The sequence below is a fragment of the Scyliorhinus torazame genome, chromosome 3 (assembly GCF_047496885.1).
Source record: "Scyliorhinus torazame isolate Kashiwa2021f chromosome 3, sScyTor2.1, whole genome shotgun sequence".
In the NCBI taxonomy this organism is placed as follows: Eukaryota; Metazoa; Chordata; class Chondrichthyes; order Carcharhiniformes; family Scyliorhinidae; genus Scyliorhinus; species Scyliorhinus torazame.
The window spans coordinates 339,887,108-339,911,099 of NC_092709.1; the positions used below are offsets into that span (position 1 = coordinate 339,887,108).

General features: G+C 47.3%; 1 protein-coding gene across 1 annotated transcript in view; it reads left to right on the forward strand.

Moving 5' to 3' along the window:
* Positions 1-23,992, forward strand: part of fgf24 (fibroblast growth factor 24) — a 201,423-nt gene that overhangs the window by 151,445 nt on the left and 25,986 nt on the right. Inside the window, exon 4 of the mRNA XM_072497709.1 lies at positions 15,864-15,970. Within this exon, the coding sequence (XP_072353810.1) occupies positions 15,864-15,970 (107 nt within the window). The remainder of the gene's footprint in view (positions 1-15,863; positions 15,971-23,992) is intronic.

A 23,992-nucleotide genomic window follows, 5' to 3' on the forward strand; every position in this document is an offset into this window, starting at 1 on the left:
GTCGGGATTGGCTGCGCCATTTGCAACTCGACTGGCAGTGGGTATGCTGCATGAACCCACATGGTCCCGAGGAGATCTGGCCAGAATCCCCGAGTTCTTCGCAGACGGACTGGGAACAATCACAGGAATGAATCCGCGGGGCATGGGTACCTAGACAGATGTCCAGGCCCAAACGGGCCGTCGCCTGAATCAACATAGACCCGCAGGCACAGCCTCGTTATGCCTGCGCCCAGCCTACGCACTAGGGGCAAAATTTGATGCCAAATTGGCCTGGCTCGAACATTTAGAGATCACCTAGCCCGTACAGTTCGCCAATTGGGCCGCCTTGGTCATGCCTGTGTTCAAACCAGACCGTTCCGTGTGTCTCTGCGGGGGCTGTAAGATAATGGTAAACCGTGTTTCCAGTTTGGACTGATACCTGGTCCCCTGCATCGAGGACCTCTATGCGAATCAGAGCGGGGGACGAACATTCACAAAATTGGATATGAGTCACGCATATCTACAGCTAATACAGGACCCGGAATTGGATTTGGATTTGTTTATTGTCACGTGTACCGAGGTACAGTGAAAAGTACTGTTCTGTGTACAGTTCAGTCAGATCATTCCATACAGTAAAAGAAAATACATAATAGGGCAAACATAAGACACACAATGTAAATTCATAGACAAAGGCATCAGGTGAAGCATACAGGAATGTAATACTACTTCCGCCGGTTCGTCACTGTGAACACCCACAGGGGTTTATGCAAATACACCCGTTGCCGTTTGGGATCTTGTCCGCATGCGCTATTTTCCAGTGTGTGGGAGAACATCCTGCGGACATTACCCAGGGTGGCCATCTACTTGGATCATGTCCTCAGCACCGGAGCATTCAACCATCTGGTGAACCTGGCTGAAGTCCTTAGGTGTTTTGAGCAGGCAGGTGTGTGACTCCGGCGGGAAAAGTGTGTTTTTCATACCCCTGAGGTCACTTATTTGGGGTGCCGAGTGGATCAGAACGGATTGCACTCTGCCGTGGTCAAGGTGCGGCTGATAAAACTGGCCCCCATCCCCGTGGCCAGACAGAACTACACTCTTTCCTCAGATTGAGGAATTATTAGGGGAAATTCATCCCGAGCCTGACAACCCTCCTCAGTCCCCCTCAACCTCTTGCTAAAGAAGGGTCAATTGTGGGACTGGACACCTTCTCAAAAGCAGGCATTCGACGCAGTAAAACGGCAGCTGGCATCCCCGAAACTACTAATGCACTTCGACCCCATCAAGCCGCTGCTGTTGACATGTGAGGCGACCCCTAATGGGGTGGGCAGGAAGATGCAGATGCCATCGACACACACGCCGATACCTGCGCCCGCTCCTACTCAGACGCCAGCCCCACTGGTCTAGCCTCGACGCTCGGCGCCGAATCACCGATCAGGTATACGCCTCCTGGGCCAACCCCTTCAACGCCGGAACACACACACCAGGCAAAACAGACAAAAGGGCTCACGGATCGGCCAGAGGACATGGACATTTTCCAGACATGGGGGTGCCCGCGGGGAGAGAAGTAAGGAAGTGTGCACCATCCGATTCCCATGAACTCATAATGAGTAAGGTTTGGTGGAGCTTCCCCCTTAACAGGGAAGGCTCCACAGTATAAAAACCCCGGCCTGGGTGCAGGTCGGAGAGGGTGACCCTTCGGGATGTGGGAGTTTAGTAGTGTATCCAAATAAATCTCTTTCTTTGTATCCTACCGTGCGTCCTGTGAGTATTTCTCGCCGATCGGATTCTACAAATGGGAACCATTGCAACCAGCCCTGGGGTGCTGAGGTCAGTCAGTGGTAGTTGCCCTAACATCAGCCAAACTGAGTTACACAGTGCTGCAGATCGAAGGCCCAGTCACAGCCCTTCCTCTATAATGACCACATGAAGTCCAAGGCTGCCAGTTGTAGGTGGGCATGATCCTGGAAGCTCCTCCCGCCCAGTTAAACAACCACCCCCCTCCTCACCTCCCAATTCATTCCACCTCCAATACCTGTGCAACTAATCTTCCAGGCAAATTAAAAGGGGCTCTTTTTTAATACTGCTTTGAATTTTCAAAAGTAAGTTGCTGGAAACTCAGGACAATTCCAGCTGGATGACAATGCCCCTCAGTCCCTTTCCTCACCCACAGCACTGCCTGTTTCCCTTGAGTAAAGCCTGCCTGTTTAACCTTCAGGCCACCAGGGACCCCCTTGACGAAGAAACAGCTAAAAGTAAAAGTGACCAGGGTCACCATCAGCACATTGATAGTATTGCACTGATTGTGCTGGAGTAGAGTGGCCCCTCTCACTTTTGAAGCGATTGCGGAAGTGAGAGACTTTTAACTTGCACATTGTCCCCAGCAGCCAGCCAGTCCTAATAATGCAACATCAGTTTCTGTGGCATGACTCAACAATGTCCAGCTGGGAAGCCTGGGCGGAGTCAGCTGTGTGTGGAGAGATCGAGATGTTTGCATTGGGCTATTTAGTCTTATTGTGCAAACACTCGCCAGCACGGGAAGTGGGTTAATCGTTTCATGGCACTTTGAGACTACTTAAAGGGAAATCTTCTGACTTATCAATTATTTTTCTTCTAATTTGCTTTCCACCGAATTCAGGTTGGCTCAGTGGGGAACAATCTCACTTGCCAGTCAGAAGACTACAGTTCCAGTTTGAATAGAAGACCTGAACTTGTTTTCTAGGTTCACACTCTAGAGCAGCACTGAAGGGAGGAGATCCTTCAGATCACTCTACAGTATTGGCCAATACACCTTTAAACTGTGCCCTGAGGTGGGAGGGTCTTTGTTTAATGTCCAGTCCAGCCTGACAGTGCAGCCCTCCCTCACTACTGCGCTGGAGTGTCAGTCTGGGTTATGTGCTCAAATCTCTGAAGTGAATTTATAACCTTTTTTTTCTTACCCATTCCCCTCCCCATATCCAAATCCCCCATATACCCCCAACCCCCTATATCCCGATCTCCACCCCTCCCATTACCACAATGCCCCCCCCATGACCCCTCCCCTACATTCCAGATCCCCACCCCAGCTCCTTATCCCCACTCCTCCCATTATCCCAATCCCCCTCCCCACGACCCCCAACCCTCTGCATAACCCCACCTACCATATCCCCAGCCCCTCCCCACCCCTCCTCCCTTTCCCCCTCCCCACCCTAAACCTCCTCCCTATCCCCTCCTCACTCCACCCCAGCCCGCCTCCCATACCCCCTCCTCACCCCACCCCACCCCCTCCCAGAGTCCCAGCCCCTCACCATATCCCAGCCCCTCCTCATATCCCCCTCCTCCCATATTCCCAGCACCTCCCCACCCTCACCTCCCATATCCCCCTCCTCCCATATCCCCCTCCCTCCGCACCCCCACCTCCCATATCCCCCTCCCCATCCCACCCCCTCCTCCCATATTCCCCTCCTCCCATATTTACAGCCCCTCCCCACCCCTCCTCCCTACCCCCACCCCACCCCTTCCCTACCCCCATCCCACCCCATCCTCCCTATCCCCTCCCCACCTCACTCCCTCCTCCCTATCCTCTCCCCAGCCCCTCCTCCCTATCCCCTCCCCACCCCTCCTCCCTATCCCCTCCCCGTCCCCTCCCCACCTCCCCCTCTCTATCCCCTCCCCACCCCCTCCTCCCTATCCCCTCCCCACCATCCCCTCCCCCTTATGTGAATCCATAACCTGAGGGACGGAAGTCCAATTATCTGATGAAACCTGACATTTTGGCTGGAATTTTACGCAGAGCCGTGGGCCCTGCCCCGGCTAAAGAATCGGGGGTGGACTCGCCTCTGGGTAGCTCGCAGCTCTCCAATCCTAACTGCACCACCAGGAGTGCTGGCCACTTCTGGGACTGTATCCACTCTCCTACTGGAGCCAGACCCTGAGGTAAGTGGGGAGGTGTTACTGGGGCCAATCATGCTGCCCCCAATGATGGAGTGGACAGCTGTAATCATGAAGCAAGCAGAAGGTGGGGATCAGCATTGGGAGGAATCCTCCATTAAGCACAGTAATTCCAAAAGCTCACTCCTCCCAGACTGCAGTGGGGCTGCTAGCCATGCGGTGTGGGCATCCGCCACAGCTGGTAAAATACCAGTGAAAGTGGGTTCATGTCTTTAACCGGACATTTATTGACCACTGAAGGGCTTCAAATGGCCCAAGGATGAGTGGACCATGCGACACATGCCCCCTACATGGAGGCACTGAGGTAACAGCCCCCGACATGCTACTTGATTATATGCCACTCCTCCCTGCCTGTTAGCATGCTCTGGGATAGAACATAGAACATAGAACATAGAACGATACAGCGCAGTACAGGCCCTTCGGCCCACCATGTTCCACCGAAACAAAAGCCATCTAACCTACATTATGCCATTATCATCCATATGCTTATCCAATAAACTTTTAAATGCCCTCAATGTTGGCGAGTTCACTACTGTTGCCGGTAGGGCATTCCACGGTCTCACCACTCTTTGCGTAAAGAACCTACCTCTGACCTATATCTATTACCCCTCAGTTTAAAGCTATGTCCCCTCGTGCCAGCCATTTCCATCCGCGGGAGAAGGCTCTCACTGTCCACCCTATCTAACCCCCTGATCATTTTGTATGCCTCTATTAAGTCTCCTCTTAACCTTCTTCTTTCCAATGAAAACAACCTCAAGTCCATCAGCCTTTCCTCATAAGATTTTCCCTCCATACCAGGCAACATCCTGGTAAATCTCCTCTGCACCCGCTCCAAAGCCTCCACGTCCTTCCTATAATGCGGTGACCAGAACTGTACGCAATACTCCAAATGCGGCCGTACCAGAGTTTTGTACAGCTGCAACATGACCTCCCGACTCCGGAACTCAATCCCTCTACCAATAAAGGCCAACACTCCATAGGCCTTCTTCACAACCCTATCAACCTGGGTGGCAACTTAGGCGTGGGATGGCGTTAAATTCCAGCCTGTAAGGCACTGGGAAGTGTTACATCGTCTCTTAGGCAGTCTCTTGGGATTGACGATGACTTCCACTCAGGTTTGATAGGTTCTGAGGTGGCTTGCAAGTCCAATGCATGATTAAGTAGCCTCTGCCAGGGTTCTGGGAAGGTGGTGCTTGAAGAATTAGCTTGATGGGAACTTTGGAGATTTCCGACATCTCGACTTCACCTCTGCATGTTCCCGATGAAGTCTCTCGATGTGTTCAGTGTCTTCTCGAATTAGCCATCTCTACTCTGGTCGGTCATGAGCCAGGGTCTCCCATGTGTCGGTGGAGATGTTTGTCCTCTTCAGGGATACCTTGAGGACACTCCCGGAGCATTTCCACGATCCTCCTGGGCGTCGCCTGCCATGACTGAGTTGCGAGTAGAGCAGTTGCTCCAGGAGTCTGGTGTTGGGCAGGCGGATGACATGTCCTGCCCGGCGGGGCCAGTTTTGAGTGATTAGCTACTTAATTGTGGGAATAAAGGACACAGTCTTTCTTGTCACCAGATTTGGAGGATCTTGCAAAGGCGCAGCTGGTGGTACTATTCCTGTACTTTGAGATTACTTCTATGAATTGTCCGCGGGGGCTTGTTAGGGTTGGTCAAGCACTTAGGGGCACACTGGTGGCTGGAGATTGAGAGGTTGGCAGTGAGATGCTGACTGAAAAGGGCTGACTTGGTCGGATCTATGAGGCTTTCGATGTGAATTTTCTTGCAGCATTGTTTCTGTTGTCTCTGCTGCCTGCTGGTCGGGCTGATGGAGATGCTGGACTAGGTAAGACAGTGGTGGATCCAGCAGTTGGCAAAGCCTGCCATGGCATGGCTGATGTGGACTTCACTGCAGTCTCATCCTTTAATGCTGAGGGTGCCAGATAAGCTCATTTTTGTAGGCGGTGCCTACCCCATGAAGATGTCATTCATCTTCTGGAAGTACAACAAAAAGTAGCACCTTTTACAACCAAAGACAGATGGCCTGGTGTCGGGGGGCTTTGCATCGAGGCAATGCATGCATGAGATTTTACAAATAAGGCGTTCAAGATGGAGGGGAAAGGTCACAGTCACTGAAGATTGGCTTCAGTCTTCCCAATATTCCAAACACCCCATTCCTCAGCGACTGACTCTATCCCACTCCCTGGTCTGAGACTCACCTGGTCTGTTTGCAGCCTTGATGTCATATTTGACATGGAGGTGAGCTTCCAACCACATATTCATGCCATCACTAAGTCAGTCTGTTTCGACCATCAAACAGGACTTTGTTCCTGTCTCGGCTCATCTTCTGTTGAATCCATATTCATGCCTGTGTTACCACTGGACATGACTATTCCAACATACTCTTGGTTGGTCTCACAGTGTACTCACCATAAACCTGAGATAATCCAAAACTGCCTGTGACCAATACACATCAATGATTTAGATGATGGAACCAAAGGAAATATTTCCAGGTTCACTGGCAACACAAAGATTGGTGGGAATGTCAGTGATGACGTGGATGCTAAAAAGTTTCATGGTGATTTAGAAAAGTTGAGTGAGAGGGTAAATAGACAGAGTACACCGTGGCTAAATGTGAAGTTATGGGCTGGGATTCTCCAAAAACACGTCGAAGCATTGACTCCGGCGTAAACACCAGAGTGTTTCACACCGGCGTCAACAGGTCCCTTGGCAAAGTGATTCTGTGGCCCACAGGGGCCCAGCACGGTGCCGGAGTGCTCCACGCAGCTCAGGCTGCCGATACATGGCCCTGCACTCCGGCCGCGGGTCCACACATGCGCGCGGCTGCTGGGTCCGTGCAACATGACGGAGCCACACAGCTGGCCAGCGCGGGAGAAGGTAGGCACCCCCCCCAGACCGCACGCGCCTGCCGATCGGTGACCCCCGATCGCGAGCCTGGCCGTCATGGAGCCACCCCCCCTGGAGACTGATCCCCCCCTCCCTCTCCACTTCAGGATGGCCACCGCAGCTGCGACGATGAGCTCCCGCCGGGTGGAACCATATGTGAACCACACCGCCGGCAACTCGGCCGGTCGACCGCGGAGAATTGCCGCAGGGGCTTCTTTCAGCGGCCCCCGACTAGCGCCGCGTTGACCATGCACTTGCGACTGGTGCCGATTCTCCGGTCACCAGAGGTTCGCGTCCTGGCGTCAGACCCGATCGTGGGTCTGAGGCCCCATTCTCCGAGCGCAATTTTGGCACAGAGGCTCGGAGAATCCTAGCCATGGAATTTGGCCGATACACAGATTGGCAAAGTATTATGTAAATGGTGAGAGATTGGGAAAATTTTTTAATATAAATTTAGAGTGCCCAATTAATTTTTTTTCCCAATTAAGGGGCAATTTAGCGTCGCCAATCCACCTAACCCGCACATCTTTGGGTTGTGGGGTCGAAACCAACGCAGACACGGGGAGAATGTGCAAACTCCACACGAACAGTGACCCTCGGTGCCGTGAGGCAACAGGCTAATCACTGCGCCACTGAGATTGGGAAATGTTGACGTACAAAGGGACCTGGGTGTCCTTGTATGCCAGTCACTGAGAGCAAACAAGAAGGTACAGCAAGCAGTTAGGAAGGCAAATGATAGGTTGGCTTCCATTGCAAGAGGAATTGATAGGAACAAAGATGTTTTCCTATCGCTGTACAGGGCATTGGTGAGACCACACATGGAGTATTGTACGCAATTTTGGTTTCCTTATTTAGGACAGGGTATACATGCCATAGAGGGAGTGCAGCAAACGTTCACCAAACTGATTCCTGGGATGGAAAGATTGTCAAATGAGGGGCCTCTATTCCCTGGAATTTAAAAGAATGAGAGAGATCTAATTGAAAATTCTGCCCTGGTTGGTGCAGCCCTACCGAAGGAAACTCTGAGACAGAGGCGGGAACAGAACATCCCACCACAGCCAATGGCAGGCTACCTCAGCTGTTGCGAAACACATGGTGGGAGATGCAGAAAATCCCACCCATTCTGTTTCAACTGGCACCAACTCTCATTCCCCTGATCATCCCTGCGCTCACTGGCCTACATTGATTCCTATCCAAGCAATATCTTGATTTTAAAATTCTTATCTTTATTTTCGAGTCCAGCTCCCCCCCCCCCCCTGCCCCCATAGCCTCCCACCTCCTGCCACCCCTCCACCCCTCTTATCTCTCTAATCTCCTCTGTAACCCTTTAAAAAAGATTTCAGAGTACTCATTTTCCTTTTTTCCAATTAAGGGGCAATTTAGCATGGCTAATCCACCTACCCTGCACATCTTTGGGTTGTGGGGAAGAAACCCACGCAAACTCGGGGGGGAATGGGCAAACTCCACACGGACAGTGGCCCAGAGCCAGGATCAAACCTGGGATCTCGGTGCCGTGAGGCAGCAGCGCTAACCATTGCGCCACCGTGCTGCCCCTCCCTCCGATAACCCTTTAAGATATCTGAGCTCCTCTAATTCTGGCCTCTTGTGCCTAACCAACAATAATCGCTCCACCATCAGTGGCCTTCAGTTGCCTGGGCCCCAAGCTCTCGAATTCCCTCCTTACACCTCTCCACCTCTCTCCCTCACTTCATGTTGCTCAAAATGGCAGATGGTGAAATTTGAATTTGACGTTAAAAAAAAATCTGGAATGAGGAGTCTTATGATGACTATTAAACCATTATCGATTGTTGTAAAAACCCATCTGGTTCACTAATGTCCTTTTGGGAAGGACATCTGCCATCCTTAACCGGTATGGCCTCCGTGTGACTGCAGACCCACAGCAATGTGGCTCTTAACTGCCCCCTGAAATGGCTGAGAAAACCACTCACTTCAAGGGCAATTAGAGACGGGTAACAAATACTGGCCCAGTCAGCGAAGCCCACATCCCATGAAAGAGTTTTTAAAAATGTCTCGCTTTGTTTTATAATACTTCTGTCATGCAGCCTAGAATAGTTTATTATGTAAAATGCACTACATAAGTATGAGCAAGTAAGCAAAGTCACCATAGTCCCAGAGACTGCTTTCCCCTTTGATGGGGGAGAGCTGACTGATGGTGGTTTAACCACACTACAGGCAAGGGTTGAGAAGGCAGGGTCTTCGTGAATAACCTCAACCGGTACAGGAATTGAACCTGCACTGTTGGTTTACCCTCTGCATCACAAACCCACTGTCCAGCCAACTGAGCTAAACTTGCTCCACATATATAAGTATGTAAATATATGCTGTTGTTATTTGTGTTGTTGAATGAGAGCACAGGCTGATTTTCTTTTCCACTCTCCATACAAAGGGTGTGATTTTGGTGGGTCACGGCCGGTAGATCCCGGGACAGGCCCCCCCCCCCAGGGTTCTCGTTGACCATTACGCCGTGCGAGATCTGGTATCTGCCGGACTTGCTAAGGAAACCCCAGTTGGGCACCGTTGAGTACTGGTTCCCACAAATGGGGACCAGGTGGAATGGTATCTGGTGGGGGTCTCAGGTGATTGGGCGCCCCGGGTGGGCCGGCCTCCGGGCAGGGTCGTATCCTGGCACTGCTGGTGCCACCTGGGCTCCTTTGCACTGCTAGCCTGGCAATCTGGCAGTGCCACCTGGGTGCCAGTCTTGCACTGCCAGGCTGCCCAGGTGGTACTGCCAACAGATATGGAGGTTCTTGCGAAGTAATGCCTCAATTTGAAAATTCTCATCCTTGTTTTCCAATCCCTCCACAGCCTTACCCCTTCCTATCTCTCTGATCTCCTGCGGTCTACATTCCAAGGAGATATCTGCACCCTTCTAATTCCAGCTTCCAAGCATCCCCATTTATAATCACTCCATCACTGGTGGTCGCGTCATTAGCTGCCTATAGGTCCTAAGCTTTGGAATTCCCTCCCCAACCCCCTCTGCCTCTTTCTCTCCTCCTGTAAGACACTTTCTTTGCAACCCTTTTGAACAAGCATTTGGTTATCTGCCCTATTGTCTCTTTCTGTGGTTCAGAGTAAAATTTAAAACAATCCTCCGAGGCAACTGGGATGTGTCATTTTGTCGTGAGGGCTAAATAAATACAAGTTGTTTTTACTGAGCGCGAGGGAGAAAGAGACACTTGTGAGATTCGAGTGCAGACCCCACTGTGCCAGTTTTAGAATTTGAATTCGACTTTATTTAAAAATAAAATCGGGAAATAAAAACTGGCAGTCAGTAAAAGTGACCATGAAGTTGCCAGAGTGTTAGAAAAGCCCAACTAATGTTCCTTTATGGTAGTTAAACATCATCCCCTTTATATGTGACTCTGGTCCCAATGCCAGTGTGGTTGGCACCTAATTCCCCTCTGAAGTAGCTGAGCCAGCCACTTAGTTAAGACAACTTAAGGATGGACAATAAATGTTGGTCTTGCCATTGACACCTACATCCCAAGAATTAGTTTTTTTTTAAAAGCACCTCTCTTCTCTCCCCGTAACCACCCACTGTGACCTCCCCCATGCTTCACCATGTCCTGCGCCCTTTTGTCAAATACTAGCTGCCGAGCCGAGATGCAGAATGCCATTATGTTGACAGCTTGGTTACAGAACTCTGCTTATATTTGTGTGGCTGCCGATTACTGGTGTTGCTGACTGAAGAGTTGTGGCTCAGCCAGTACTCGGCTGTTTACAGTAGAGCAAAAAACATACCACGGGTGTAATTAACCATACTATTTAGATAGTGAGACCGCGGTACAGAAAACAAAAATAAAACCTCTTGGCCCAACACTGCCAGTAGCTACAGAGGCTGCGCATCCCCAGCTGAGTAACTCAAGCGAAGGACCGTGGCCCACAATCGCAGGACAGCAGCAATTTTCCAAAGAAGAGCAGGCCGGTGGCTAGATAACACCGCGCCCAGGTTGTCCACAGCTAAATATTGTAGGAGACAGGATAGTCTGAGGGAGGGAAGAATTCCACAGCTCTGAAGTCTTGAGAGGGCCTATTTACACTCGGACAACCTGACTACCTATTCTCATCATATTTCTCACCTTTCATGGTCTCAGAATGTGCTTTATAGTCAATGATGTACATTTGAGGTGTGGTTGCTGTTGCACTTTAAGGGGCAGATGGTGATGTCATGGTAATGTCACCGGAGCAATAATCCAGAGGCCCAGGACACGGGTTGAAATCCCACCACAGCAGTTGGTAGAATTTAAATTCAATTAAGAAAGCTCCTGAATTAAATTGAAAGCTAACGTCAATGATGTTGATCATGAAATATTACTGATTGCGTCTTAAAAACCCATGTTGTTTACTAATGTTGCTTTAGGGAGGGAAATCATTCTCTACCTGTCAATCCCAGCCTTAAATGTATTCAACACGGGAATATCGCAACCCTCTGGGGTAGAGAATTCCAAAGATTCACAACCCTTTTGAGTGAAGTGATGTCTCCTCATCTCTGTCCTCAATGATCAGCCCCTTATCCTGAGAATGTGACACCGAGGTTTAGATTCTCTGATCAGCGGAACCAATCTCTCAGCGTCCACCCAAACGAACCTCTGCAGAATCTTGTACAATGCAACAAGATCGCCTCTCATCATTGGACAACCCTCTCATCCCATTTCGTGAATTTTCACTCTACGGTCTCCAATGCAAGTCTTGCCTTTCATCCGTCACCATTCAAAAGGTTGGTCCGTGTCATGTGAGGGTCCCTTTAAGAAAAGTGTATTTTATCAAATGGCTACAGTGATGTCATTGTGTGGGTGGAGCTGGAATGTGATTCTGTCTTTTACTTTTGTTTTGAGCTGGAAGCTGCTTTGTGTTTTACTTTCATTTTAGTTAGTTAGGAGCTGCATTCAGGCAAGAAGGTGTATTGATCTCTCTCTCTTCAATCTAAAGAATGTCTTCAGCTCACTTGATAATTTAAAAGTGATACCAGCTTTCTGTAGCGAATCTAAACCTGCTGTCTTTGTTAAAAAGGGCATTTGACTTATGGATGTTGCTAGGAACGTTATTAAGAGTTACTTATAGAGTATTGTATCTGTGGGGAGTATCAGTGTTGGTAGTTGATAAGATGTTTACTGTGTGTTTATAAAATGTTAACTGGATTCATAGAATAAACATTGTTTTTGTTTAAAAGTACTTTAGATCTCTGTTGCATCACACCTGTAAAGTGGGCCCTTGTGCTCCCCATAACCAAAATCTATTAAAAGTTATGGTTCAGGTGAACACCATGATATACTTTGGTGTTCTCTAAACCGTGGCCCATAATAACAGTATGAACAATCTTTTTCCACTGATTTTTGGTACAGCTGCCAATGGTGGAGTGAAGGAAATCATCTGACAGCCTCTGCAGTTTTATTCTTTCTGACACATATCAGACAGATTTTCTCAGCCCGTGAGCTGCATTGATGTAATTCCGGAGCTAAAGGAGCTAACCTTTTTTAAGCTGAAAGTTTTGGACAAGAATGTCTTCGAGCACAGTCAGTGTTATCAGTACACTTTCTGTTAAACCTTTCAGTCAATTTGTAACCTTTAAAGGTTAGCAGGTTTCAGCATTCTGGCAAAGAGCCTGTGATAATGTGTACATATAATGCTTACGGCTTATCAAAATCATTGCAAGGCAGTTCACAAGAACATAAGTGGAGGGGAAGTCAGAATGTCAAGCAAGAGTCCAAAGATGTGACGGTTAGTGGAGTTGCGGGATAGAGCTGGGGAGTGGGCCGACGGAGGGGTGCTCTTTCAGGGGGGTCGGTGCAGGTTCGATGGGACAAAAGGCCTCCTTCTGCACTGTAGGGATTCTATCATTCTATTCTATTCTATAAAATGTTGGAAGGGGATTTGACCTGCGATCAAAAAGGTGTACCTGGAGCAAAAGTTTGAAAGAGGGGAGAGGTATAAAAGGGCAGAGGGGTTTAGGGAGTAAATATGATTGTAAAGAATCCCATTGCAGGGAATTCTCACACATCATCCTTCCCAATATGAGCAAAAAGATTAATTGCTCACTTTTATCCCTGATCAAGGAACCTTGCAAGCTATTATTTTTTTAAATATTAATTTAGTGTACCCAATTAATTTCTTCTAAATAAGGGACCAATTCAGCTTGCCTGCACATCTTTTTGGGTTGTGGGGGCAAAACCCACACAAACACAGGGAGAATGTGCAAACTCCACACGGACAGTGACCCAGAGCCGGGATCAAACCTGGGACCTCGGCACCGTAAGGCTGCAGGACTATCCCACTGCGCCACCGTGCTGCCTTTGCAAGTTAGCTGCTGTATTTGCCTACATAACAACTGTAACTAGTCTTCAAATACAACCTGTTGACCATAAACTGCATTGTGGTGAATTGCATTGTGGTGTTTGGAACACTTGAAAGACATCATAGAAATACAAATGCTTTGTTAAACTCATTAATAACTTCTTTAAAAGTGGATGGAATGTCCATTGGGTGTGCTATTTGTCAAAAGCCCCTCCTACGGCCTAGTTAGTGTTGAAATAGATACATAAAGCTCAGAAGTTCCTTCGCTGATTTTAGATCTATTTTGAGTTTTTCAGGATTGGACTGTTCCGAATCGGATTCTAAAGACATGGCTCCACTAGTTGCCAATGGAGCTTCCCAGGCACTCAGAGATCCTCGGCCTAGTTCCAAGACTTGGATTCAATTTGACTGGGATTTTTTGACACGTTTAAAAGAACTATTATTGTTAGCGTATTTGCATAAACTAAAATAACCTTTTGGTCTTTCAACATGGCCTCCTCCTATTGGCTACTGCTATGGTCAAATTCCTGTCTGCTCAACCTAAGCACATAAATTAATGATGGTGCAATATCATAGCAACCCATAAGCCAATGATAAAAGGCATCTTTTACATGCCAGCAGAAAACTGCAGGCTAAGGGTCTATGTGATTTCATGATGTAAGTTTTGTCTGCCAAAGGTTGGTTTCATCTAAATAATAGGAATATCTGTTAGAATATACCTGTACGATCTATTTATTTATCTTCAAATAAGAGCCCAAGGTCCGGTTGATTGGAAGTGTCCAAAAATACAACTTAATTGCTAATTATTCACTTTAATACCCTTACGTAAGAACTAAATCAAAACGTAGATCAAATAATACATAAACTGATCAGAACATAGCGAAAAATTCAGGAAGGCAGGAATTCAAGAATGTAACCTTGTCCACTAGGTCTTACTTTTAAGGGAATCCATATCTATGACCTAATCCATCATTTACTCTCATTGGCTTCTAATTGTCAGCTGAAACTTTCTGATTTGTTCAAATAGATGTCTGTCATTTAGAACATGATTTGTTATACAGGCATTGGTCATTACTTAAGATTCACTAATGTCCATCAAATTAATTAAATGTCTACGTGCATCTGCCACGTGCGCTAATCCTACAAAGTTAAGGTGTTTGCATTAACCTTGCTTTTGCTAAGGCTTTGCTACATTTTTATTACTAAATATACTGAAGAACAATGGTCTTATTCTCGACATGAAACATTTATGCACCTTTTTATGAAACAATGTTTTGAACTTCTACAGGCATGGCACCAAAGTTGATTGTTTATTCATTATCCAAAACAATGACTGTATTTTCACAGTCAAGATATTTTTCATAATTTTACTCTTTAGCTATACGTTCAATTAGCACCTAAAACCATGAATAAATGAATAAATCAATAATCTGTCAATACCTGCCATTTTGTTGGAATTAGCCAAGGAAAATGCTCCATTAATGGATTAATAATGTTGCCACACACACAGCCCATAGGCAGGAAGGCCAAGTCTTATGAAAGAAGATTAGGGACATTTCGGCCATGGATGGTGGGGTGGGATGTGCAGGTGACAGCGATGGAGGGGATTGCTAGGAACCATGAAGGAGGGGTTGGGGTTTGCTCATGATCATGAAGGAGAGGATGGGTGTTGTTGGTGACGACAACAACAGGGGGGCAGCACTGTCGCACAGTGGTTGGCATAGTTGCATCACAGCTCTAGGGTCCCAGGTTCGATTCCGGATTGGGTCACTGTCTCTGCGGAGTCTGCACGTTCTCCCCGTGTCTGCGTGAGATTCCTCCTGGTGCTCCGGTTTCCTTCCACAGTTCAAAGATGTGGAGGTTAGGTGGATTGGCCATGGTAAATTGCCCTTAGTGTTCAAAAAAAGATTAGGTGGGGTTGCTGGGTTACGGGGATAGGGTGGAGGAGTGGGCTTAAGTAGGGTGCTCTTTCCAAGAGCTGGTGCAGACTTGATGGGCTGAATGGCCGCCTTCTGCACTGTAAATCCTATGATGACTGTAAGAGTTGGGACCGTGAGAGCATGCGCAACAAGGGTTTGTCACACATGATAGCTGGATTGGTGGGAGGGGGAGCATTGGAAATGCAATTAAAATGTACAACCTATTTTGTTGAGTCTCAACATTATCATATCTCTGGTGCCGACTCACGACTACAAGTCTGGCTGGAATAATTCAAACTAACCCTGGAGACTCCCAGGCCCAGGCTCCCCTAGAAATAAGGGACCAAAGGCTCTCCTAAGGGACACGGGACAAACAATCAAAGTAAGGGACAAGCCCTTAAGAAACTAGTCACTCTGCCACTGGAAAACTTTCACCTCATCATTCAAAACCATTACTGACAAGAAAATCTTCAATCAGAGAGTCAGAAGGGTTCAGAATGAGTAGGGATGTGCGTATCAATGATTTTCTAGTCATGCCAGGCCTTATAAGAGAGAGTTCGAGTACAAGGAAGATGAGCTTTGATGATAGGAGTTGGGTGAGCTTAAATAGTGTAAGTAGAGGACTAGAGGGATGATCTCTAAGACAGTTAGGCTACAGGAGGGATGACCAGTCATCATCGCATTGAATGGAAGGGCAGACACAATGCGCCAAATGGCCTACTCTGCTCCTATGTCTTATGGATCTCCTTTTGGGCCAATTAGATTTGTATTATCCTTTGGTTTATTTATGTGCTTATTCCACATTTTTTTTTCCTTCCCTTTACTTTCCAGCTCTTCTTGTGGTGGAGACCGACACATTCGGCAGCCATGTGAGAATTAAGGGCAAAGAAACGGGTCATTACATCTGCATGAGCAAACGAGGGAAGATTCTTGGCAAGGTAATCACTATTCTCTGAGACTCAGTTCCACTATCAAATCCTCAAATAGTTCATGAACATAGGAAAGGGAGTAGGCCATTCAGCCCTTTGAGTCTGTCTGTCATTCAGTCAGCTCTGAGTTGTAATCACTCTATCTATCTCCATGTACTTTCATGTCCTTGGCTAATGATCATCTATCCATGCATGCTATCTCTGTGAATCTGTGTTGAGGAATAACTTTCAACTCTTTGAACATGCTCGCATGAGATATCTAACACCTACCTGATATACTCTTTGGTTTAATGCCTCATCCCGTAACAGCCTCCCCGAACAGGAGCCGGAATGTGGCGACTAGGGGCTTTTCACAGTAGCTTCATTTTGAAGCCTACTTGTGACAATAGGCGATTTTCATTTTTCATTTCATTTCATCTGCAGTCCGCCCTCAGTACTGGGCAGCATGGTAGCACAAGTGATTAGCACTGTGGCTTCATAGCACCAGGGTCCTGGGTTCGATTCCCTGCTGGGTCACTGTCTGTGCGGAGTCTGCACGTTCTCCCCGTGTCTGCGTGGGTTTCCTCCAGGTGTTCTGGTTTCCTCCCACAGTCCAAAGACGTGCAGGTTAGGTGGATTGGCCATGATAAAAGTGCCCTTAGTGACCAAAAAAGGTTAGGAGGGGTTATTGGGTTATGGGGATAGGGTGGAAGTGAGGGCTTAAGTGGGTCGGTGATGGGCCGAATGGCCTCCTTCTGCACTTTGTGTTCTATGTACTGCACTCTAGTGGCAGCCTACGTTATGTAGCTTTATTTCTTGTAAGAGCCTTGAGCCCGTCATCGAATGGCCGAGAATTTACTTGGAACACCTCCCGTTCTAGCACTGCCACTTTGCCGGAAGTCTTTGCAAAAGTTGCAGGACTGGAATTTATCGGTCTCACTTCCAGCACAAAGTTGTGACAGAAGCATTCTAGGAAAATCGCCGGCTGGTGGCTCATAGGCAGGAGTGCAACCAGCTGAGCCAATGTGATGGATTGTTACGTGGAACAAGACCTTTGTGCTCCACGATTTCCAAATGTTGTTTTTGTTCCTGACCAAAACAACATAAACCTCTTGAGACATTTCACTGTGCCACCTACGTGTCATAAGACCACACACCAGGGGATCTCACTGAAGGAGGCCATTCAGTCATTGAGTCTGTGCCAGCTCTTCGAAACGCAATCCAGTCAGTCCAGCCCGCTATTCCTCCATATCCCTGCAATTCCTCCTGCTTCATGTTTTTATTTAAATCCCTTTTGAAGGCCAATATTTAATATGCATCGTGCAGTACATTCTAAATTATAACCAGTCATTACAAAAATAAACACTCTTCCTCCTGGTTCTTTTTGAGCCAACTTACCTTCTGGATTATCGCCCCTTCAGACTTGGGAATAGTTTCTCTTTATTATTTGAACCATTTATGATTTTAAACATCTCTAGCAAATTTCATGTTAGTCTCTGTGCGCTAAAGAGAACAATGGCAACCCCAGTTTCTGAAGTTGACTCATGTAACTCTAATCCCTCAACCCTGGATCACTCTCATCCTGGTGTGTGATTCCCAGCATTGGACACAACATTCCAGCTCAGCTAGTGTTTGATATAGGTTCAACATAACTTCACTGGCTTTTCCCTGTCTCGGAGCTATACGATATAGTAACCAGGATACCGCACACTTGAACCATCTCCTGCCATTCCGAAGTTAAGTTAAACTTGTTTTCTGAATGCGTTTTCCCTTCTACCCATTCTTCCCACTCTTTGGGCCTCTGACCTGTTCAGGTCAGAGTAACTCACGGAGTTAAAAAGAAAATTCACCTCATCCCTCCTCTGGCTCTTTTTCCAATTATCTTAGCTCTGTGTCCTCTGATTGCCAACCCGTCTGCCAGTGGGAACCGATACTCTAAGTTTACATTTTCAAAACTCCATAATTTTGAGCACCTCTATTAAGTCTTCCCTTAACCTTCAGGCCTTGTGTCGGCTGAATCCCTCAGGTTAAGGCAAAGCTTCAGTGAAGTACAAATCTATAATGGCCAAGCAATCCCCTCCATCAGAATTACAGATGCAAATCTCCCTTTGTGCTTTAACTTTCCCATCTTTCTGCATCATAGGAGACAGCATAAGGTCTTCAGCCCCTCCAACCTATATTGTGCCATTCTGTTAGATCAAAGTTAATTGATATCTTAACGCCATTTACCTAACTTGGTCTGTAACCCTTAGTACTCTTGCCATTTATAGAATTATCATAGAATTTACAGTGCAGAAGGAGGCCATTCGGCCCATCGAGTCTGCATCGGCTCTTGGAAAGAGCACCCTACCCAAGGTCCACACCTCCACCCTATCCCCATAACAATTCAATTAGGTCATGGTGACCCATGGCTTAACTTCATCGACCTATCTTGGTTCTTGACCTTTAATACCCTTGCCCCAACAAAAATTTAGAATTTCTGTTCTAAAATTTTGAATTGGCTCCCAGCCTCAAAGTCTTTTTGACGAGAAAGTTCCAGATTTTCGCTCCCATCTGTGTGAAGTGCTTCCTTACGTCAGCCACTCATCAATGGCTGGGCACTGCCTTTATGGAAATGCCCAATGACTAGGGCTTTAATCTTTTATTATTGTCACAAGTAGGCTTACATTGACACTGCAATGAAGTTACTGTGAAAAGCCCCTAGTTGCCACACTCCGGTGCCTGTTCGGGTACACGGAGAGAGAATTCAGAATGTCCAATTCACCTAACAGCACGTCTTTCGGGACTTGTGGGAGGAAAGCGGAGCGCCCGGAGGAAACCCACGCAGACACGGGGAGATGGTGCAGACTCCGCACAGGCAGTGACCCAAGCTGGAATCGAACCTGAGACCCAGGCGCTGTGAAAGAACAGTGCTAACCACTGTGCTACCGTGCCGCATCCTTGGCCTGAAACGTGAGCTTTGTTTCTCTTTCCGCAGGGGATGCTGGACCAGCTGAGTGTTTCCAGCATTTCTGAGAATCTGGCTGATATTTCAGCCACCTCTTTCCCAGCGATCCTGAGGCTAATGTCCACAACAACAACTTGTATTTATATCCTTACATGCGGGCGGTGTCAGAGGACGGGAGAACTGGCAACATGACCCTCATTCATGTAAGGGTGTAACGACAAACCCAGCAACAGTTGAACAGTCAGTTAACCTCAATAGTGGGAATTCTGAATCAATAACCTGGGATAAAATTAACAGCCGCCTGGTAAAATATGGATTAATTCAGGAAAGCCAGCATGGGTTTGTTAAAGACAAATTGGGTTTAACTGACTTGCTTGAGATTCTTGATGAGGTAACAGAGAGGGCTAATGAGAGTAATGCGGTTGATATGCTGGGCGGAATTCTCCGCAATTGACACGATGTCCGCCCACCGGCGTCAAAAACAGTGCGAATCAGTCCGACATCCGAGCCCTAACCTTGAGGGGCTAGGCCCGCGCCGGACTGATTTCTGCCCCGCCAGCTGGCGGAAAAGGCCTTTGGTGCCCCACCAGCTGGCGCGGAAATGACTTTGCCGGGCGGCGCAGCGCGATTCCCTCCCCCGCCGAATATCCGGTGCCGGAGAATTCGGCAGCCGGCGTGGGCGGGATTGACGCCAGCCCCCGGCGATTCTCCGACCCGGCGGGGCGTCGGAGAATCCTGCCCGCTGTATGTGGGATTCCAAAAGGTATTTGACACATTGCCATATAACAGACTTGCCAGCAAGGATTGGATTGGATTGGATTTGTTTATTGTCACGTGTGCCGAGGTACAGTGAAAAGTATTTTCTGCGAGCAGCTCAATAAATCATTAAGTACATGAGAAGAAAAGGGAATAGAAGAAAATACATAATAGGGCAACACAAGGTATACAATGTAACTACATAAGGTTGAGGCCTTGTGGAATAAAAGAGGCAGCATGAGTAGGAAGTTGATTGCACGACAGTATTAATATTACTTTTCAGTCTGGAGGACGGTGGGGCTCCACAGGGGTTGATATTAGGATCACAGCTTTACTGATATATATTAGTTGATGTACAGGGCGCAGTTTCAACATTTGCAGATGATGCACAATCTGGATGTGGGAGTGTAAACCTGAGGAAGACAGTGCTAGATTTCAGAGGACACAGGAACGTTGGTGGAGTAGAACATAGAACATAGAACGATACAGCGCAGTACAGGCCCTTCGGCCCACGATGTTGCACCGAAACAAAAGCCATCTAACCTACACTATGCCATTATCATCCATATGCTTATCCAATAAACTTTTAAATGCCCTCAATGTTGGCGAGTTCACTACTGTTGCAGGTAGGGCATTCCACGGCCTCACCACTCTTTGCGTAAAGAACCTACCTCTGACCTCTGTCCTCTATCTATTACCCCTCAGTTTAAGGCTATGTCCCCTCATGCTAGCCATTTCCATCCGCGGGAGAAGGCTCTCACTGTCCACCCTATCTAACCCCTGATCATTTTGTATGCCTCTATTAAGTCTCCTCTTAACCTTCTTCTCTCCAACGAAAACAACCTCAAGTCCGTCAGCCTTTCCTCATAAGATTTTCCCTCCAAACCAGGCAACATCCTGGTAAATCTGCTCTGCACCCGCTCCAAAGCTTCCACGTCCTTCCTATAATGAGGTGACCAGAACTGTACGCAATACTCCAAATGCGGCCGTACCAGAGTTTTGTACAGCTGCAACATAACCTCCTGACTCCGGAACTCAATCCCTCTACCAATAAAGGCCAACACTCCATAGGCCTTCTTCACAACCCTATCAACCTGGGTGGCAACTTTCAGGGATCTATGTACATGGACACCGAGATCCCTCTGCTCATCCACACTTCCAAGAACTTTACCATTAGCCAAATATTCCGCATTCCTGTTATTCCTTCCAAAGTGAATCACCTCACACTTCTCTACATTAAACTCCATTTGCCACCTCTCAGCCCAGCTCTGCAGCTTATCTATGTCCCTCTGTAACCTGCAACATCCTTCCGCACTGTCGACAACACCACCGACTTTAGTGTCGTCTGCAAATTTACTCACCCACCCTTCTGCGCCCTCCTCTAGGTCATTTATAAAAATGACCAACAGCAACGGCCCCAGAACAGATCCTTGTGGTATGCCACTTGTAACTGAACTCCATTCTGAACATTTCCCATCAACCACCACCCTCTGTCTTCTTTCAGCTCGCCAATTTCTGATCCACATCTCTAAATCACCCTCAATCCCCAGTCTCCGTATTTTCTGCAATAGTCTACCGTGGGGAACCTTATCAAACGCTTTACTGAAATCCATATACACCACATCAACTGCTCTACCCTCGTCTACCTGTTCAGTCACCTTCTCAAAGGACTCGATAAGGTTTGTGAGGCATGACCTATCCTTCACAAAGCCATGCTGACTATCTCTGATCATATTATTCCTATCTAGATGATTATAAATCTTGTCTCTTATAATCCCCTCCAAGACTTTACCCACTACAGACGTGAGGCTCACCGGTCTATAGTTGCCGGGGTTGTCTCTACTCCACTTCTTGAACAAAGGGATCACATTTGCTATCCTCCAGTCCTCTGGCACTATTCCTGTAGCCAATGATGACATAAAAATCAAGGCCAAAGGCTCAGCAATCTCTTCCCTGGCTTCCCAGAGAATCCTCGGATAAATCCCTTCAGGCCCCGGGGACGTATCTATTTTCAGCCTGTCCAGAAGTGCCAACACCTCTTCCCTTCGTACCTCAATGCCATCTATTCTAATAGCCTGGGTCTCAGCATTCTCCTCCACAACATTCTCTTTTTCCTGAGTGAATACTGACGAAAAATATTCATTTAGTATCTCGCCTATCTCTTCAGACTTCACACACAACTTCCCATCCCTGTCCTTGACTGGCCCTACTCTTACCCTAGTCATTCTTTTATTCCTGACATACCTATAGAAAGCTTTTGGGTTTTCCTTGATCCTACCTGCCAAATACTTCTCATGTCCCCTCCTTGCTCGTCTTAGCTCTCTCTTTAGATCCTTCCTCGCTACCTTGTAACTATCAAGCGCCCCAACTGAAACTTCACACCTCATCTTCACATAGGCCTCCTTCTTCCTCTTAACAAGCAATTCCACTTCTTTGGTAAACCACGGTTCCCTCGCTCGACGCCTTCCTCCCTGCCTGACCGGTACGTACTTATCAAGAACACGCAGTAGCTGTTCCTTGAACAAGCTCCACATATCCAGTGTGCCCAACACTTGCAGCCTACTTCTCCAACCTATCCCCCCCAAGTCATGTCTAATGGCATCATAATTGCCCTTCCCCCAGCTATAACTCTTGCCCTGCGGGGTATACTTATCCCTTTCCATCACTAACGTAAACGTCACCGAATTGTGGTTACTGTCCCCAAAGTGCTCACTTACCTCCAAATCTAACACCTGGCCTGGTTCATTACCCAAAACCAAATCCAATGTGGCCTCTCCTCTTGTTGGCCTGTCAACATATTGTGTCAGGAAACCCTCCTGCACACATTGTACAAAAAACGACCCATCTAATGTACTCAAACTATATCTTTTCCAGTCAATATTTGGAAAGTTAAAGTCTCCCATAAGAGTAGGAAGACCTGTGGTTTTACATGCACAAAAATCGTTGAAGGTAGCAAGGTAGAAAGGGGTTAAAAAAAGCATAAGGGTTCCTGGGCTTTGTAATTAGAGGCCTAGAGTACAACACCAAAGGAGTTTCAGTTAATCCTAGAGTTTTGTGTCAAATTCTGGGCACCACAGAGTTACGAGAATGTTTCCAGGAATGAGGGACAGATGGATTGGAGAAGTGGACAGATTGGAAAGTTAGGTTTGTTCTTGGAGAAGGGAAAATTGAGAGGAGATTAAATAGAAGCGTTGGGTGGTCTAGGCAGCGAAGACAGAGGAAGGTTATTCCTGTCGGTGAAGTTCGAGAAGCAAAGGACACAGAATTGAAGTGGTTGACAAAAGAACAAAAGGTGACATGAGGGAAAACGTCTATACTCAACAAGTGGTTAGGATCTGAAATGCAGGGCCTGAGAGAAAGGTGGAAGCGGATTTAATCCTGGCTTTCACAAGGGAATTGGATAGTACCTGAAAGGAAACAAATTCAAGACTAGGGGGAAAGGTGAAAAAGCTAAATTTCTCTTGCATAGAAAGGACACAAACTTGACAGGCCAAATAACTTTCTTAGATGGTACAACCTTAAGACCATAAGACCATAAGACATAGGAGCGGAAGTAAGGCCATTCGGCCCATCGAGTCCACTTCACCATTCAATCATGGCTGATTTCAACTCCATTTACCCGCTCTCTCTCCATAGCCCTTAATTCCGCGAGAAATCAAGAATTTATCAACTTCTGTCTTAAAGACACTCAACGTCCCGGCCTCCACCGCCCTCTTTGGCAATGAATTCCACAGACCCACCACTCTGGCTGAAGAAATTTCTCCTCATCTCTGTTCTAAAGTGACTCCCTTTTATTCTAAGGCTGTGCCCCCGGGTCCTAGTCTCCCCTCCTAATGGAAACAACTTCCCTACGTTCACCCTATCTAAGCCATTCATTATCTTGTAAGTTTCTATTAGATCTCCCCTCAACCTCCTAAACTCCAATTAATATAATCCCAGGATCGTCAGACGTTCATGTTAGGCCTACCATTCCTGGGATCATCCGTGTGAATCTCCGCTGGACCCGCTCCAGTGCCAGTATGTCCTTCCTGAGGTGTGGGGCCCAAAATTGCTCACAGTATTCTAAATGGGGCCTAACTAGTGCTTTATAAAGCTTCAGAAGTACATCCCTGCTTTTATATTCCAAGCCTCTTGAGATAAGTGACAACATTGCATTTGCTTTCTTAATTACGGACTCAACCTGCAAGTTTACCTTTAGAGAATCCTGGACTAGGACTCCCAAGTCCCTTTGCACTTCAGCATTATGAATTTTGTCACCGTTTAGAAAATAGTCCATGCCTCTATTCTTTTTTCCAAAGTGCAAGACCTCGCACTTGCCCACGTTGAATTTCATCAGCCATTTCCCAGGG